Genomic DNA, 16845 nt, shown 5'->3' on the forward strand with positions numbered 1-16845 from the left:
TGGTCAACATGTTATCTACAAAATAAATATTGTTGCGATATCTCGTCTTTCTTGGTGTTGCAATTTGGGTCGCCAGCAGTGTATATGACATCCATATTTTTATGGACATCTTTTATCAGCCACCTCGTTGGGCATTTTGCCTGTTGTGGCGTTGTATTTGTATTTGTTTTGTATTTCAAGATCGTGGAATTTTCTAGAAGCCCAAGATATGCTAAAAATTGCTCCAGTAATAATAACAAAATAGTTCAAGGCCATCAAAATTTTTAGAAAGGAGTAAAAATTACATTTAATTGACCAGTAATTATTAACTAAAATTAAAACCACTATCAACGTTTACTAAAAAAAAACAATTCAAATAAATTAAGAAGCATTTAGAAACTAATTTGCATTCATTTTTCAAAAAATTTGAATCAAAAGGGTTTTTGTGATAATTTTTTAATGATAAATTAAAATGTATCATTGGCTGCAATATCTTCCAAAAAATTGGTGATAAACAATGAAAATAATTTTTACTTGAATGTCTAGTTCGTCATTTAAAAAAAAAAAAAAGTAGGTATGTGAGGAGGGTCCCCCCTCCTTAATTTTCTCAAAACTAGCAGGATGTGTGAAGGAAATTTTTATGCACCCTTCCCTGAAATTAAAGGTATGTGCTATGGCATATCAGCGGCGTCTCTGTACTATATTACAAAAATGATTCAATATCCAAAAATAAAACTAACCATTGACACATTTCTTTCAAACACATCTGCATCTGCTTCCAAAAGCTTCTTGATTTCTCCTGCAGTAATATAAAAGGAAGATTCATATACACAATTCATAAATAAAATTTTTAATAAACACATTTTGATATACATTTTTGAAATAAAAATGTGAATCAAGCAGTTTGGAGGATATAAATTTTTGAGAAATATAATCCCCCCCCCCCCACAATGCCATTATTACTATTTTCTGCCTTACTTGCTTTGTATGGAAATAACAAATCACTGAAATTCAAAGTAACACAATGAAAGCCAAGTAAAAAAATCAGTCTATTAACTTCAAAGTGCTCTTTGTGATCTTTTTCCAAGTGAAACTTCGATATTGATACCCAACAACAAACTCTGGTGATATCAGTGATTCAAAAATAGAATTGGATAGTTCCGATAGATTTTTGAATGTAATCAGGATTCAGTGACAACAGCATGTAGAAGAACTTGATTTCATCACTAGATGTTACCTATGTTTTAGCTCGCATGGCTTTGATATTCTAAAAATTACTCACTGTTGATTCGCCCATATAGCATTTCGACCTATTATGATCCCCTTTGCGGTTGAATTTTCAGAAATCCTGTCTTGGTGGGTGTCTACATTATAAAATATAATACTGACTAAATTTCATATTTATGGCTTTACGTGGTTTCAGCTTGGTGCCATGATTGCCCCATATAATCTTTAAACCACCTTACAATCACTTTAGAGGTTGAAATTCAAAAAGTCCCTTCTTATAATGTGAGTCTTCATATCATCAAATAAAACTGAGAAAATTTAACATTACAACTTCTGCAATTTCGGCTCAGCAATGATTACTCCATTTATAACCTTTGAACCCCACTCGGGTTGAATTTTGAAAAAAAAACCTTTTCCAAAGCGCCCACTAAAAAAATTAGAAAAAGTAGGACTGGGGGAGACCCCCAAAGGAAACAAAATCGTAGCACAATAAAAAAATCTCTCAAAAGTTTTATTTTATTTTTAAAAATTAGGATTGGATTGGATTTTCAATTTATTGACGCAATGACCAATTTGGCCAAACTGCGCCAAAACATGACATAAAAATAACAAAAATGTCCTTTTGTCATGTCAAAAAACTAAAACATATAAAACGGAACATGAAACGAAAAACAATGACATAAATTGTAAGAACTATAATTTGTCATATAAACCAATGGCCTTGATGAATTTAAAAATGCGAGATGCATCGCTATTGTCATTTAAAATGTCATGAAGTGAAAGATAACTCTGACCAAAAGCGGTCGTAAAATGATGACGATGATGTGAACAAGTAAAAGCATGAGCAATGGTCAATGGACTTTGAGAATGAGGGCACTCTGGTTGACTCTCTCGTAATAACAAATATGATTGTGTAAGGCGACTGTGTCCTATGCGTAACTGGGTAAGCAGAACTTCCTCCTTTCGGTTAGTTCTGCAGCTCGAACGCCAAAGGCCAAGTGTAGGCTTGATGGCACTAAGTTTATTACTTATTTGATTGTTCCAATGATCCTGCCAGCGGCGATGCATCACTTCCCGGAGGATTGAGAAGTAGTCACTGGCAGGTATCAAAATGCTATTATCAATGTTAGTTGTAGTTCGAGCTGCAGTGTCTGCTTTTTCGTTGCCCGGTATTCCAACATGACCTGGTATCCAGTAGAATTTTACAGTGGTACCATGATGGATCAGGAAATGTAGTTCATGAAAAATGGCATGAATGAATGGATGAGTGTGAAACGTACAGGAACACAGTGCTTGTAATGCGCTGAGAGAGTCACTATAAATGATGCATCGTTGGTGGCGTTTGCGTCGTATATGACGTAGAGCCTGAAGGACTGCGTACAGCTCTGCCGAATAAATAGAAAATATGTCGGGAAGTTTGAAAGATGTCTCCTCACAGCAGATGTAGGCACAACCGACATGGCCAGGGCTCTTGGAGCCGTCAGTATATATGGGGAAGTACCTGTCGTACCTACGCCTGTGCCTAAAGAATATCTGTCGATATATGACATCTGCTGTGATGGCTCTAGGGTATGATAACAAGGAAAGAGAGACATCTGGCGGAGACTGTTCCTACACGACTGATGTCTAATTGTAGTTCTTCCAGAAGTGCCCTCATACGTAGACCATAGGACTGAACATATGAAGGATGGACAGCGTACATTCTATGGAAAGAAGGATTAAAAATGACATGATGAAGTGGATGATCTGGTAAAGACTTTATTTTATCTGGTATTTTTATATAATATTTTAAGGATAGTTGCTGGCGCCTTGATGTCAGTGATGGCTCATTGCATTCGACATACAGACTCTCCATTGGGGATGTGCGGAAAGCTCCAGAGCAAATCCGGAGAACGAGATGGTCGACTGGGTCGAGCACACTCAGATAGCTCCGAGGTGGTGACCCGTATACAATGGAGCCGTAGTAGAGCTTTGACCTTACTAGAGCCTTATATAAGTGGAGGAGCGCAACTTACGGTCTGCCCCCCCCCCCATGATGTAGAAGAGATGACCTTCAAGAGGTTCATCGCCTTCATGCAACGAGCTCTTAATTGTGCAATATGAGGTTTGAAAGTGAGTTTCTTGTCAAATGTGATGGCGGGGAATTTAGTGTTTTCTACAATAGGAATTAGATTGTTATTGAGAAACAACTGTGGGTCATCATGTGGGTCTCGAGGCCGAAAAGCCGTTATCATGAGCCCACTTGCTGATCTTGTTGAGTGCGGTTTGTAATTGTCTCTCGGCTGTCCTCATATTCACTGATTGATATGATATCAAAAGTCATCCACGTAAAGTGCGCCAGTGACAGGAAACGGTAGTTGGTTCAACACCCTGTTGAGTCTTAAAATGAAAAGTGTTACACTTAAAATGCTACCTTGAGTACACCTTGTTCTTGAATTTGGGGAGCTGATAATGTGCTTCCGATCCGTACCTGGAAGATGCGGCGAGCCAGTAAGTTTTTAATAAAAATGGGCAAGTTGCCCCACAAGCCGCAATTATAGAGGTAGGAAAGGATTCCGTGCCTCCAAGTACAGTCGTAGGACATTTCTATGTCAAAAAAAATAGCTATCATATGCTCCTTCTTTACGAATGCTTGTCTAATTCAAGTCTCAAGGCGTAACATATTGCACGTTGTGGCCCTGAACCGTCTAAAGCCGCTTTGATGTTTAGATAAAATATTGTTAACCTCAAGGTAGTGCATAAGGCGATAGTTGACCATGCGTTCCATGAGCTTACAAAAACAACTGGTTAAAGCAATAGGTCTGTAACTATTCGGTTGTTGAGGATTTTTGCTATGCTTCGGGAATGCAAGACTATGGCTGCTCGCCAGGAAATGAATGACTAGCCCAGATCTGATTAAATAATATGAGTAAATGTGAGAGTGATTCAGATTGGATTGGATTGGATTTTGGGTTTATTGGCGCAAGGACCAATTTGGTCAAACTGCACCAAAACAAATATAAAAATAAGAAAAATGTCCTTTTGTCATGTCAAAAACTAAAACTGTGCATGATAAAAATGCAACATGAAACATAAAACAATGACATGAATTGTAAAAACTATAATTTGTCGTAAAAACCAATGGCTTTGATGAATTTAAAAATGCGAGATGCATCGCAATGGTCAGATAAAATGTCACGAAGTGGAAGATGATTCTGACCAAAAGCGGTCGTAAAATGATGACGATGGTGTGAACAAGTAAAAGCATGGGCAATGGTAAATGGACTTTGACAATGAGCGCACTGCGGTTGACTCTCTCGTAGTAAAAGATATGATTGTGTGATGCGACTGTGTCCTATGCGTAACCGGGCAAGCAGAACTTCCTCCTTTCGGTTAGCTCTGCAGCTCGAACGCCAATGGCCAAGTGTGGGCTTGATGGCATGAAGTTTATTATTTATCTGATGGTTCCAATGATCCCGGAGGATTGAAAAGTGGTCACTGGCAGGCACCAAAAGACTATTATCAATGTTAGTTGTTGTTCGAGCTGCGTTGTCTGCTTTTTCGTTGCCCGGTATTCTTACATGACTTGGTACCCAGTAAAATTTTACTGTGGTACCGTGATGAATTAGGTAATGTAGTTCATGAAAAATGGAACGAATGAATGGATGAGTGTGAAAAGTGAAGGAACACAGTGCTTGCAATGCGCTGAGAGAGTCGCTATAAATGATGCATCGTCGGTGGCGTTTGCGTCGTATATGACGTAGAGCCTGAAGGACTGCGTACAGTTCTGCCGAATATATAGTGAATGTGTCTGGAAGTTTGAAAGATGTCTCCTCACAGCAGATGTAGGCGCAACCGACATGCCCAGGGCTCTTGGAGCCATCGGTATATATGGGGAAGTACCTATTGTACCTACCCCTGTGCCTGAAAAATATCTGTCGACATATGACATCTGCTGTGGTGGCTCTAGGGTATAATGATAATGAAAGAGAGACATCTGGCAGAGACTGCTCCCATGGTGCCAGTTGCCAAGCAACTGGGGCCACACGACTGATGTCTATTTGTATTTCTTCTACAAGTGCTCTCATACGAAGATCGTGAGATGGAACACATGAAGGTCGAGCAGCAAAAAGTCTATGAAATGACGGATTGAAAATGACATTATGAAGTGGATGACCTGGCAAAGACTTCATTTTGATATGATATTTCAAAGAAAGTTGTTGGCGTCTTGATGTCAGTGATGACTCGTTGCATTCAACATAGAGGCTTTCCATGGGAGAAGTTCGGAAAGCTCCGGAGCAAATGCGGAGAGCGAGATGATGAATTGGGTCGAGCACACTCAGATAGCTCCGAGGTGCTGACCCGTATACAATGGAACCGTAGTCGAGCTTTGATCGTATTAGAGCTTTATATAAGTGAAGGAGCGACTTACGGTCAGCTCCCCACGATGTAGAAGAGATGACCTTCAAGAGGTTCATCGTCTTCATGCAACGAGCTCTCAACTGTGAAATATGAGGTTTAAATGTAAGTTTCTTGTCTAATGTAATGCAGAGGAATTTTGTATTCTCTACAATAGGTATTTGACTATTATTTAAAAACAATTGTGGGTCATCATGAAGCTCACGACGCCGGCCAAGATGCACCGCGACGGTTTTGTCAGCGGAGAAAGAGAAACCGTTATCATGAGCCCATTTGCTGACCTTGTTGAGAGCAGTTTGCAATTGTCTCTCGGCTGACCTCATATTCACTGATTGATATGATATTAACAGATCATCCACGTAAAGTGCGCCAGTGACTGACAACGGGAGTTGGCTCAACACCCCGTTGAGTCTCAAAATAAAAAGTGTTACACTTAAAATGCTACCTTGAGGTACACCTTCTTTTTGAATTTGGGGAATCTGATAATGTGCTTCCGATCCATACCTGGAAGATGCGGTGAGCAAGAAAGTTCTTAATGAAAATGGGCAAGTTGCCCCGCAAGCCGCAATTATAGAGGTCGGAAAGAATTCCGTGCCTCCGTGTACGATCGTAGGCCTTTTCTATATCGAAAAATATAGCTATCATATGCTCCCTCTTTACGAATGCTTGTCTTATTGATGTCTCAAGGCGTAACATATTGCAGGTTGTGGACCTGAACCATCTAAAACCACTTCGATGTTTAGATAAAATATTGTTAACCTCAAGGTAGTGCATAAGGCGATAGTTGACCATGCGTTCCATGAGCTTACATAGACAACTGGTCAAAGCAATAGGTCAGTAACTGTTGGGTTGCTGAGGATTTTTGCCAAGCTTCGGGAATGCAAGAACAATGGCTGCTCGCCAGGTGTCAGGAAATGAATGACTGACCCAGATCCGATTAAATAATATGAGTAAATGTGAGAGTGATTCAGATGAGAGATGCCGAATCATGGAATAATGAATGGCATCGGGCCCCACAGCTGAGTCAGGACTTCGCTGCAAGGCCGTCGTCAGTTCATGAAGGGTGAACAATGAATTGTACCCCTCCGGTGTAAAAGGCCGGAAGGTGTATGATGTACTTTCGGCTGATGATTTAATGGGATGAAACGATGGGGGATAGTTCGCATCACTGGAAACAGCAGCGAAATGTGCGGAGATGGTGTCCGCCATATCCCTCACATTGCTGATGATAGTGCCATTGGTATTTAATATAGTGATGGGATGAGATTGATAATGACCATTGATTTTTCGGATCCGGTCCCAAATAATTTTGGATGAAGTTGATGAACTGATTCACGTCGTAAACTTTTGCCAGGACTCACGTTGAGCCTGGCGCCTGGTTCTTCTCGCTATCGCCTTTGCTTTTAAAAATGCCAACTTGTCTTCATGGTAGGATACCGCCGAAACCTACTCCATGCTCTCTTTTGAGCTTTAATAGTGAGATTACATTCGTGGTTCCACCAAGGTTTAGGAAATTTAGGAAGTTTCGAGGAGACTTTGGGTAATGTTTCATTGGCTGCTGAGATCACACAACTGGTCACAAGGTCGACGTCGGGTTGCAAAACCATATCCTCCGTGATTTCTGCCTTGACCATGAAGTCATCCCATCGGGCAGCCACAAGCTTCCACCGAGGAGGTCCCTCAGGTATGCTATGGCGTCGGTCAAGGCATTTAACCACAAGAGGAAAATGATTGCTCCTGTGGAGGTCTGCATCAACCGACCAGGACCAGTTGGGCAAGAGTGAAGGTGAGCTATTGCAGTGAAACTATTGTTTGGGGCATGGAAATGAGTGAAACTGCCATCATTCATGATGGTGAGGTCCATGTCTTCTAACAGACGTTCAACCATTTTCCCCACGAGGGGTGTTGCTGTTAGAACCCCATATCATGTTATGAGCATTGAAGTCTCCAAGAAGAAAAAATGGTGGTGGTAATTGATCAATCAGATCTTCTAGATCTCTCTGTAAGATGGTGTCATTTGGTGGCAAATAAATGGAACAGATGGTAATTCTTAGGCCTGTAGAGATTTCCACCTCGGTGGCTTGCAGGTTCGTGCGCAGCGTTGAAACGCACGACGACATGCGATGTGGAACCAGTAGATCAACACCGCGGCAGGCTCTACTCCCGTCATCGTAATCAATACGGAACAGGGAATGTCGCCTGATGTTCCATGTCTCAGAGGGCTTCGTAAAAGTTTCCTGGAGTGCCACGCAAACAGGATGATATCGATTGATCAAATCCTTGAGATCTTCATAATTGGATCTAAGACCACGAATGTTCCATTGAATTATGTTGGCCATAAATTAAGTAGAAGTAGACGGTTCAAGGTATTTGAATTTATTCCGGTCTAGTTTACGGCGAGTAGTACCGGAATCGGATCTATTGTCAAGCTCGATGTCATCAATTAGTGACACATTCTTCATGGATGGACATTTCAGCGCTCTCTGTACAGCTTTTCGTGAATATCTGGTCTTGAATGGTTTCTTTTTCGATTTGTTTGCAGAGTTAATTTTTGGTTTAGTATCTGTAGTTATTTTGAATGTGTTAGCCGTTGTTTTTCCCGCTTCTTCTTCGGAGGTAGTGGACTCCCTCCGGAATCCAGCAAAGCAACAGCAGCCACAACTATTGCACAGTTGGTTAGATGATGATGTTTGAGTTGATGTGTCAGCTAACGGTTCAGTCTGAGTTGTTACAGATGCTTTGGTGAAAGTGTTAGTCTTATTAGCTGACAATGGATTTGTTACCATATTAGAGTAAGATCTATTACCTGTTGGAGCTTGGTTAGAGGTTATACGACGGCGTGCTTCAATATATGAGATATTATTAAGGACCTTGATCTTCTGGATCTCTTTTTCCTCATTCCATTTCGGACAATTTCTATGCGGGGTGGTAGCCACTGCAATTGACGCACTTGAATGGTGAATTAGTGCAGCTGTCTGAAATGTGGTGCTTTTCACCACACTTTGCGCAGGTGGGTTGACTACGGCACGCCGTTCGTGAGTGATCATATTTTTGGCAGTTGAAGCATCGAACAGGGTTAGGAATGTATGGCCGGATTTTGAGGTTATAATAACCAATTTTGATATCTTTCAGTAACGTTGGTGAAGAGAATGTGAGGATTACATTACGTGTTGGAGCTGGATTGCCATCTTTGCGGCTCATAATATGTTTGGCAGATGTTACGTCTTGAGACGCCAGCTCTTGTGTTAGTTCTTCTTCATTCATGTTAATCAAGTTAGCATCCGAAATGACACCACATGAATAATTCAGCGTGGGATGAATTTTCACTGTTATTGGAATCTCTCCGAGAGATGTAAGCTTTTGAATGAGTTCAGCTTGTTTAGGTGTGTTAGTTTCGATCAGCAGGCCTCCTGAATGAAGAGCCTTCACTGGTTTTAAAGTACCTACTGTGCCATAGAGAGTTTTGTCTATTAGAAATGGTGATACTTTGGCCAGTTGTTTCTCGGTATTCGAAGAGTGCAGAAAGAAAAATGAGACAGTTGATGAATTTGTAGCAGCAGTGACAGTGACATGTGTTTGGTTTGAAGCAGTTCTTTGACGTTTTGGTGCATTTTGATTTTTTCCCATTTTAAATGGATATTGTTCCACTCTCACCCCCCATGCCCACCATGGAGCCCTATGGTGGGCATGCGCACACATAACCAATAAAGGTTGTTAGTAGCAACGCCAGGTTAGGTGAGAGCTATACACCACCAAAGCGAGGAGACGCGTTCAAGATCCAAGATCGTCGTGAAGCAGCACCAACAAATCTCACCGACGTCTGGCAGGCCCGGCCCCTCTACCAGTAGTGTAACCCCCTTCAGCCACCGAGGCGACCACAGCCGATTGACCTCGACGGGGCTAATACAAGCCTCCCGTTTTGGCTGAATCCGAGGCCAAAGCTAGCGCATCAGGCTAACCAGGATCCCCCATCTCCAGCCTTACGGGTCTCCACGCACGGCAAACAAGCGGGTAGACAGCATCCCAGAAAGGGCATACGCTAGAAGCAATGCCCCATCTGGGAGGACCCCTCCCCGCCTGAGCGGGGCCCACAATGAGGGGTTGCACACAAAAGACAAAAACATGTACAGGACAAAACGAGACGCAAGACATGTACTGCAAGATGTGTAGAAATAAACATGTAATTTGGGCTATTGAAGGTGAAGTATATGAGCACAAATAAGCGAAGACTATGACGTGTAATAGATTTGGCATTACCCAGAGTGCACCACGAGGAGGCCTATCACGTTACACCCCTTTTTTAAAAAAATAAAATGAAATTTAAAAAAAAATAATAATAGCACTATTTTAGTATCCTATAAGACTGACTTCAGCCAAAGCAAAATTGCAGAAATGATTTAGTAACAAACAATTTTTGACTGAAACAGTGTACAAGCAACCATATAATTATTTTCTGTCCAATATATATATATATATGTTACATTCTTTTTTAGTGTCTTCCACAGTCCAGTCTGTCAACTCTCTTCAACAATATACAGAGCAAATTATAAAGACATGTAAGTTTTTTTAAGAATGATGCTCTTTTTCGATACCATTTCCAAAAGCATATAGTGCAAAATGTGTAAATTACATGCTCCCAAATAAGTCAAGGTGAACCAGATAGTTAAGTGATTTGTTTACATTTTACTGTTCAGTGCCAGTGTAATCATTTGCAAATTTGTCCACTGTTACTATCTATATACGATAGATGGCGCGATTCTTTGATGGCTCTAAGAAATATTGAAATCGGTTCATACCGGTTTCGGTTTGGCAGAAATACCTACGATTGGCGGAGAACTGGTGGGAACATTCTAGAAGGTCCTGCCCCTCTAGACAGTGGTTCAAAAACCCCCGTATGGTGGCGCCACCAACTTGGAAACTGTAAAGTAGAACTTTGTAGAATGTTCCTTTTCTCGAAGTTTCGACAGATCTTTAAATAGTAGGGAGTTGTGGTGAAGAGAACGCTCGAATAGAGAGAGACTGGATGAAAGGTCAGTTGTGATTTAACTTCGTGAGAAAGTTGTTAGCTCTCTGATTATGTTGTAAATACGTGTAAATTGCTGTTCTGTAAATAAATCTGTGTTTGTCCGTCGAGCAGCGTCTTGTTTTGCAATCTCGAAGTCTTGTGAAAAATTATCCAGAACAATTTGGTGTCAGAAGTGGGATAATTCAAGACTTGCATGAAGACGAGGAGAATGGACATGGATGAAATGCGAGAACAGCTGTACCAACTGATGTATGTGATGGGCCAGATGAAATCTGGCATCGAAGAAAAGATCCAGTCAACGAGCTCAGCCATAAAAGATGATGTTAGCACCTCCATTGCTGCTGTTAACACCTCTATCGCTGAATGTCACCAACTTCATCGCTGAAGTCAAGGATGATGTTGCAGCTGTTAAGCAAGACATCGTCTCTGCCCTTGCCGAGGTGAAAAAAGACATCTCCGCTGTTGAAATTAGAGTGGATGGAATGATCGAAGCCTTGAAAAAAGAACTCAATCAGGAAATGAACTCTGTCACGGATCGAGTGATTGCGGTCGACAAGAAGCTCTCGAAGAAAATACAAGAGCTTGAAAAGAGAATTCAAGCACTAGAAAAGAGAATTCAAGATCCTACACATTCTCCACGGATGCTTACCAGATCCTGCCAGCCATAGCTTATGTCAGTCTGTCTAACATCAAGCCCTCGATGTATGACAGGAGAACATTTCGGTCGATGTACAGGACACAATTCAAGATGATCGCCTCAGCGAACGGATGGGACTGTGTACTCAAGGCCAGGGGCTGTCTTAGGGCAGTGCAGGGATAGAGGCAGGTTTGGCAAATTCCCCAAAGGTTCCCAACTATTGTTACACACCGGCTGGAAGAATGGTGTTATCCGTCAGCTAGAACTGCACGTGGGAAGACCTCTACAGTGGAGCGTGTCTACTGCACTTCAATGAACTCCCTTTTCATCATATTTTAGAGCATATAGATGGTGTAACCACAGGGCCAAAATCCTTTTCTGGGCCCATTCGACAACAGCTTATTGAGTGTGAAAAGCTGCCTGTGGTGGAGTACGAATCTGTAGATTATTTGATTCCAGAAGTAGACAGAAAGATGCTAAGCAAAGACCAGCAGTATTTGTTAGATATATCGAAAGCAATAAAGTTGGGACATTGTCCACAGGATTTGTCAATCCGAGATCCTGGTCCTCTATCACGTTCTAGATGGCTAACTGTGGCAAATAGAGTGCTTAGGTTGTATATAAGTTTGCCCAATCCTTCTGTGAGAGCTTGAAACAAATAGTTACTTTCATCTTGAAATCATATATGCCTGTGTGGTTCAACATCAAAAGGAACAGATATTTTACTGACAGCCCTAAACATGTTTTTCTAGCAATTCAAACACCACGGCATTTATCTGACAATCTACTTCAAGTTGTTAATACAGTAATTGAACGCAATGCGTTCTTTGCACACCCTGAAAATATACTGTTGGCTATGATCGTTGATGAGAGACAACACATTCGAGAGCTTGGATATAAGAGAATTTTGAAAGCAAGACAATCCGCCTCTAAAGGAAAAACTATTAGATACTTTGTGCCACCTAAGATAAATTTTGAAGCTACCGATTATACTGAAATTATTCACTGGAATACTTGCCTGTTGTATCCTCCCCCAATATTACGAGAAGTATGTGATGATGATATTATATCACTCATCAATTCCGACACTAACCCCATCCATCTGAGACATCAAAAAGTATCTCTGTCATACTCAGGCAGTCGAGAGATGTGTCAAACTTGTTACCGAGGCCTCAACTAAAGTATGTGGACATGAAGCTAGAGATGGCTACATCAGATCTACGCTATTATCAAGATCAGTTATGTCTGAATTCTCACAAAAGTCAAAATATAAATGTGTGCACTTAAGAACAGAATCAATAGAAATGCGTAACAATGAACCACTGAATCCCAGTCAATTTTGGTAACTGGTTTTAAAATTTAATATAAATTACGCCCGCACCCCCTACTTTGGATGGTTGTTTGGGTAGGGTGTGGGTGGAACTCGACGTGTAGCCACCTCCTTGTGGTGAGTTCTAGGTCGTTTTGTCAGAACAAAATAGGCGAAGAGCTGCAAAATGAAACTTGTAAAAATTTAGCCAAATCCCCTTTTTTTGAACACATTGCGCGACCGGTAAACATTGAAATTGTTTTTTCAATGAGATGTTTTAATTTATTTCATGTTATTGAACCATAAATTAAGCATAAAAAACCATACCGTGTCGATCCTGGAATTTTAAGTAATATTAAAAAATTGAAGAAAAATGTTCAATTTTGCCAATTTCTATAGACTTCAAGTACGATGCGCGACTGGAAGATATCAACCGATTTTTAAAATTTTTACGTCATTTTTTTTTCTTATTAAAGGAGGCAACTTTTCTGCACTATAGCGATTTGAAAATAAAAAATTCATTTTTTCGACCCACCCTAGTGTACATATTGTTTACACACTAAACACAGGAAAAATTTGTTCACGTCTATTACTTTATAGATACATTTTCTACAACGTGATCCATCCATCTCCGATTTTTTTCCAATAAAAAAATTGTATATTCAGTTCTTAGTTGAAAAAAATTTTCATAGATGGCAACTCCGATTCTCCTATTTCTTTGTTGTCTAGTTATGTAGCTATACTTTATTCATTTATTATTAATACTTTTTAATTGTCATATTATTTATATTGTTTGAATATATTTACCATTCTCGCAGTCCTGCAGCTTCCAGTGCTGTAGTTTTTAATTATCTGCTGATAAAATACTTAATTTATAAGTTTATTTTTGGAGCTTGGAAACTGTTCTGTAAACATTAATGGCGTGTTGCCATCCGATTATCTGGCAATATATTGAATATTCCATTCTCAAAATCAATTACACAAATTTTGTTGATAGACTTTGTTAAAAAAGTAGGAAAAGTAGGGCATTTTACCAAGAAGTAGGAAAAGGACGAGTGGGAACTCTACTTTTTCAGCGCGTCTTTACATTACAAATACGCACGTCTCACAAATACTGACCAAATTTCATATTTTTCACTTCAGCAGTTTGGCTCAGCACAATGCCTTTATATAATCTTTAACCGGCCCCCTCCTCTTATGACCAATTGGTGTGGAATTTCAAAAACCCTTCTTTAGTTAGTCTTTGCATCATGAAATAAAACTACTGACAAAATTTCATAAATATAGCTTCAGCGATTCCAGCTCGGCATGATTTCTCTATGTAACCTATGAACCCACTTATGATGTCCTAATGCCGCGGTTCTCAACCTTTTTTGGCTCGCGAAGCCCTTTTATGTTAAAAAATTCTATGGCGGAGCCCCATACAGCCCAACTTTTCAAATATTCATCAAAGTCACTGATTTATTTTTACTATTTGAAAATATTTCTAACTATTTTTTTAAATTTTACTGTTTTTTTAATTTTCCTCAAGCGGCCGCAGAGCCCTTGGAGAGTGCACAAGGAGCCCCAAGGGCTCCGCGGAGCACTGGTTGAGAACTACTGCCCAATGGATCAAATTTCAAAAAACTTTTCTTGGTGAGTCTTTGAGACATCATGAAATAAAACTATTGATTTTAAGTCTGGCCTATTTTGCTCGGCTCAAATTTTTAAACAGGCATCCAGATATATAAGATGCATCTACAAAAAAATATTTTGATAAAAGTCAGAATGTTCACCTGTGTTTTCAGTCCACTGATCTGATATCCCAAGATTCTTAAAAGCTGCATCTGCTTCATTAATTAACGTATCTCCAGCAGCTTCCAAGAGATTTCGTTCATATGCCAGAAAATTTTCTTCTTCATTACTCTCACCTACAGTGGAAAAAGTACAATAATATAGTTTTGTATAAACCAGTGATTTCCAAACATATTTACGTTATTTCTTGCCTCTCAGAAAAAATTTCTGAATTCCCTTAATGGAATAAGGTTACAGGTCCCTTTACACATACACCTTTGTGAACGTGATAGCTGTAAACAAATTCAGAACCGTCTTCAAGAATGTTTGTATAAAGGCAGAAAAAATGTGGGGTTGGGAGTGGTCTGAGGAATGGAACACTTTGACATTCAATTGTGATGTACAGATTAATGCGGTAATTAAAAAAATTAATATTTATGCAAGCAACGATATAGTGCTTCACTTCACAATTTTAACTTAATATATAGAACTTAAATTTAGGAAAACTAACATGAAGGCGATTGCGAAAATTATAACCGGGAAAAAATCAGCAATGAGCAACAGCAATAAAAACATGTGAACAAAAGAAAAACCTTCCCTTTAAAAAAAAGTGAGCTTCGCTTTACATCACGATCCACTCTTCGCGAAAATTTACATACCAGATTGTATCTTTGTTTTTGGAGGAGAAAAATAAATTTTCCTCTTGGGTTCCGATATCTGACAATCAGCCCTGTTCTTATCCAGGCACGTTTACAAACATGTAAAAAATATAAAATGAAAAACTTTTTTTTTCAACAATTTGTTTTTCTTTTAAAAGAATTATGCAAAATGAAGTCCTGTAGAATCTTTTCATAAAATTATATTACACATATTTCACTTTACATAACATAATTAAAATTATTCAAGCATATTGAATATTCCAGAAAACAAAGTTATCAAGGGTTCTCAGGGAAGGTGCTAATGAATTGTTGGGGCCAGTCGCACAGATATACAGGAGTAGTGTTGCTGAGGGTATCGTCCCGAGAGATTGGAAACTGGCTAACGTTGTTCCGATATTTAAGAAGGGTAGTAGAGAAGTAGTGTCTAATTATCGTCCAGTGAGTTTGACAAGCTCCCTCTCGAAAATTTTGGAAATTATCATCAAAAGGCAGTTTGTGAAGTGGATAGACGAGAATAATGTATTGTCGGATAATCAGCATGGGTTCAGGAAGGGGAAGTCATGTGTAACTAACCTCCTTTGCTTCTATGATTACGTGACTAAGGCTTTGGGTAAGAGCAAAAATGTCGACGTTGTTTACCTTGATTTCCAGAAGGCATTCGATCGGGTCCAACATGGCAAACTCTTGAAGCGTTTACACGAGATTGGAATAGGGGGCAACTTGCTGAATTGGATAGAATCGTGGTTAAGAGATAGGTCGCAACGAGTTATGGTGAACGGGGAATTCTCTGGTTGGACAGACGTCACAAGTGGAGTTCCTCAGGGAAGTGTCCTTGGCCCCATACTTTTTTCACTTTTTATCGACAAACTCGATCAGGGTATCGATGGAATTACTAGCAAATTCGCAGATGATGTGAAGCTAATGGGGGTAATCGGAAATGAAAGCGATAGGGAGTTGCTCCAGACCAACTTAAACAAGATTGCAGCATGGGCAAATGAATGGAGCATGACGTTTAGCGTAGATAAGTGCATGGTCGCTCATTTTGGTTCGAACAACCCACGGTTCTCTTACGAGTTGAATGGTGTCACTATCCCGGATGCAACTAGAGTCACCGATTTGGGAATTCTCATGGACGAGCGACTTAAGTTTTCTGAACATTGTTCAGCGGTTGTCAAAAAATCGAATAGAATGCTTGGTCTCATTTTCAAAAAGGTCTCTTCGCGTTCTCCTAAAGTCATTCTTCCGCTTTTTCGAGGCTTAGTTCGTCCTGGACTGGAGTATGCTGTAAGGTTTTGGAGACCATACCTACAGAGGGACATAGACTTGGTTGAAGGGGTGCAGAGAAGAGCTACGCGTGTCCTTATTGGCACACAGGGCTTGAGTTATGAAGAAAGACTTCATTTTTTGAATATGTTTACATTGGATGAACGCAGGTGTCGAGGAGATATGATCGAAGTGTTCAAAATTTTCAATGGGATGGATAGGATGGACCATGAACTTTTAGTACACCGCCAATCGACTGCTTTTACAAGGGGACACCAGTATCGATTGGTGAGGGACATTGCAAGGTTATGGTGTCGCAGGGAATTTTTCTCCAATAGGGTTGTTAATAAATGGAATAGCTTACCCCCGGAGGTAGTAAATTGTAACACAATTGACACGTTTAAAAAGAAATACGATAAACATGTTGGGGTAAATCGAGAAGCTATCCATTCTTAGAATAAGACAACCATAAGTATTCTTTATGGGCATTGTATAATATTTTATCATGTGTATATATTGTTTGTAATTTGTGTTAATTGCATTTTTAATTGGGTTGCTGTATTTTTGAAACATA

The 16845-nt window shown here is 39.9% G+C and overlaps 1 protein-coding gene across 2 annotated transcripts in view; it reads right to left on the reverse strand.

Annotated features, from left to right (window-relative positions):
* Nucleotides 1-16845, reverse strand: part of LOC149074672 (uncharacterized) — a 363805-nt gene that overhangs the window by 223889 nt on the left and 123071 nt on the right. For both annotated transcript variants that reach the window (XM_089247127.1, XM_089247128.1), the window contains exons 9-10: nucleotides 14352-14486; nucleotides 720-778 (exon numbers count right to left, since the gene is read on the reverse strand). In XM_089247127.1, the coding sequence (XP_089103253.1) occupies nucleotides 720-778; nucleotides 14352-14486 (194 nt within the window). The remainder of the gene's footprint in view (nucleotides 1-719; nucleotides 779-14351; nucleotides 14487-16845) is intronic.

Source organism: Pholcus phalangioides, unplaced genomic scaffold (genome assembly GCF_987345545.1).
Source record: "Pholcus phalangioides strain wild (caught in Gottingen) unplaced genomic scaffold, Ppha-v1.0 ptg000017l_1, whole genome shotgun sequence".
NCBI classification, from domain to species: Eukaryota; Metazoa; Arthropoda; class Arachnida; order Araneae; family Pholcidae; genus Pholcus; species Pholcus phalangioides.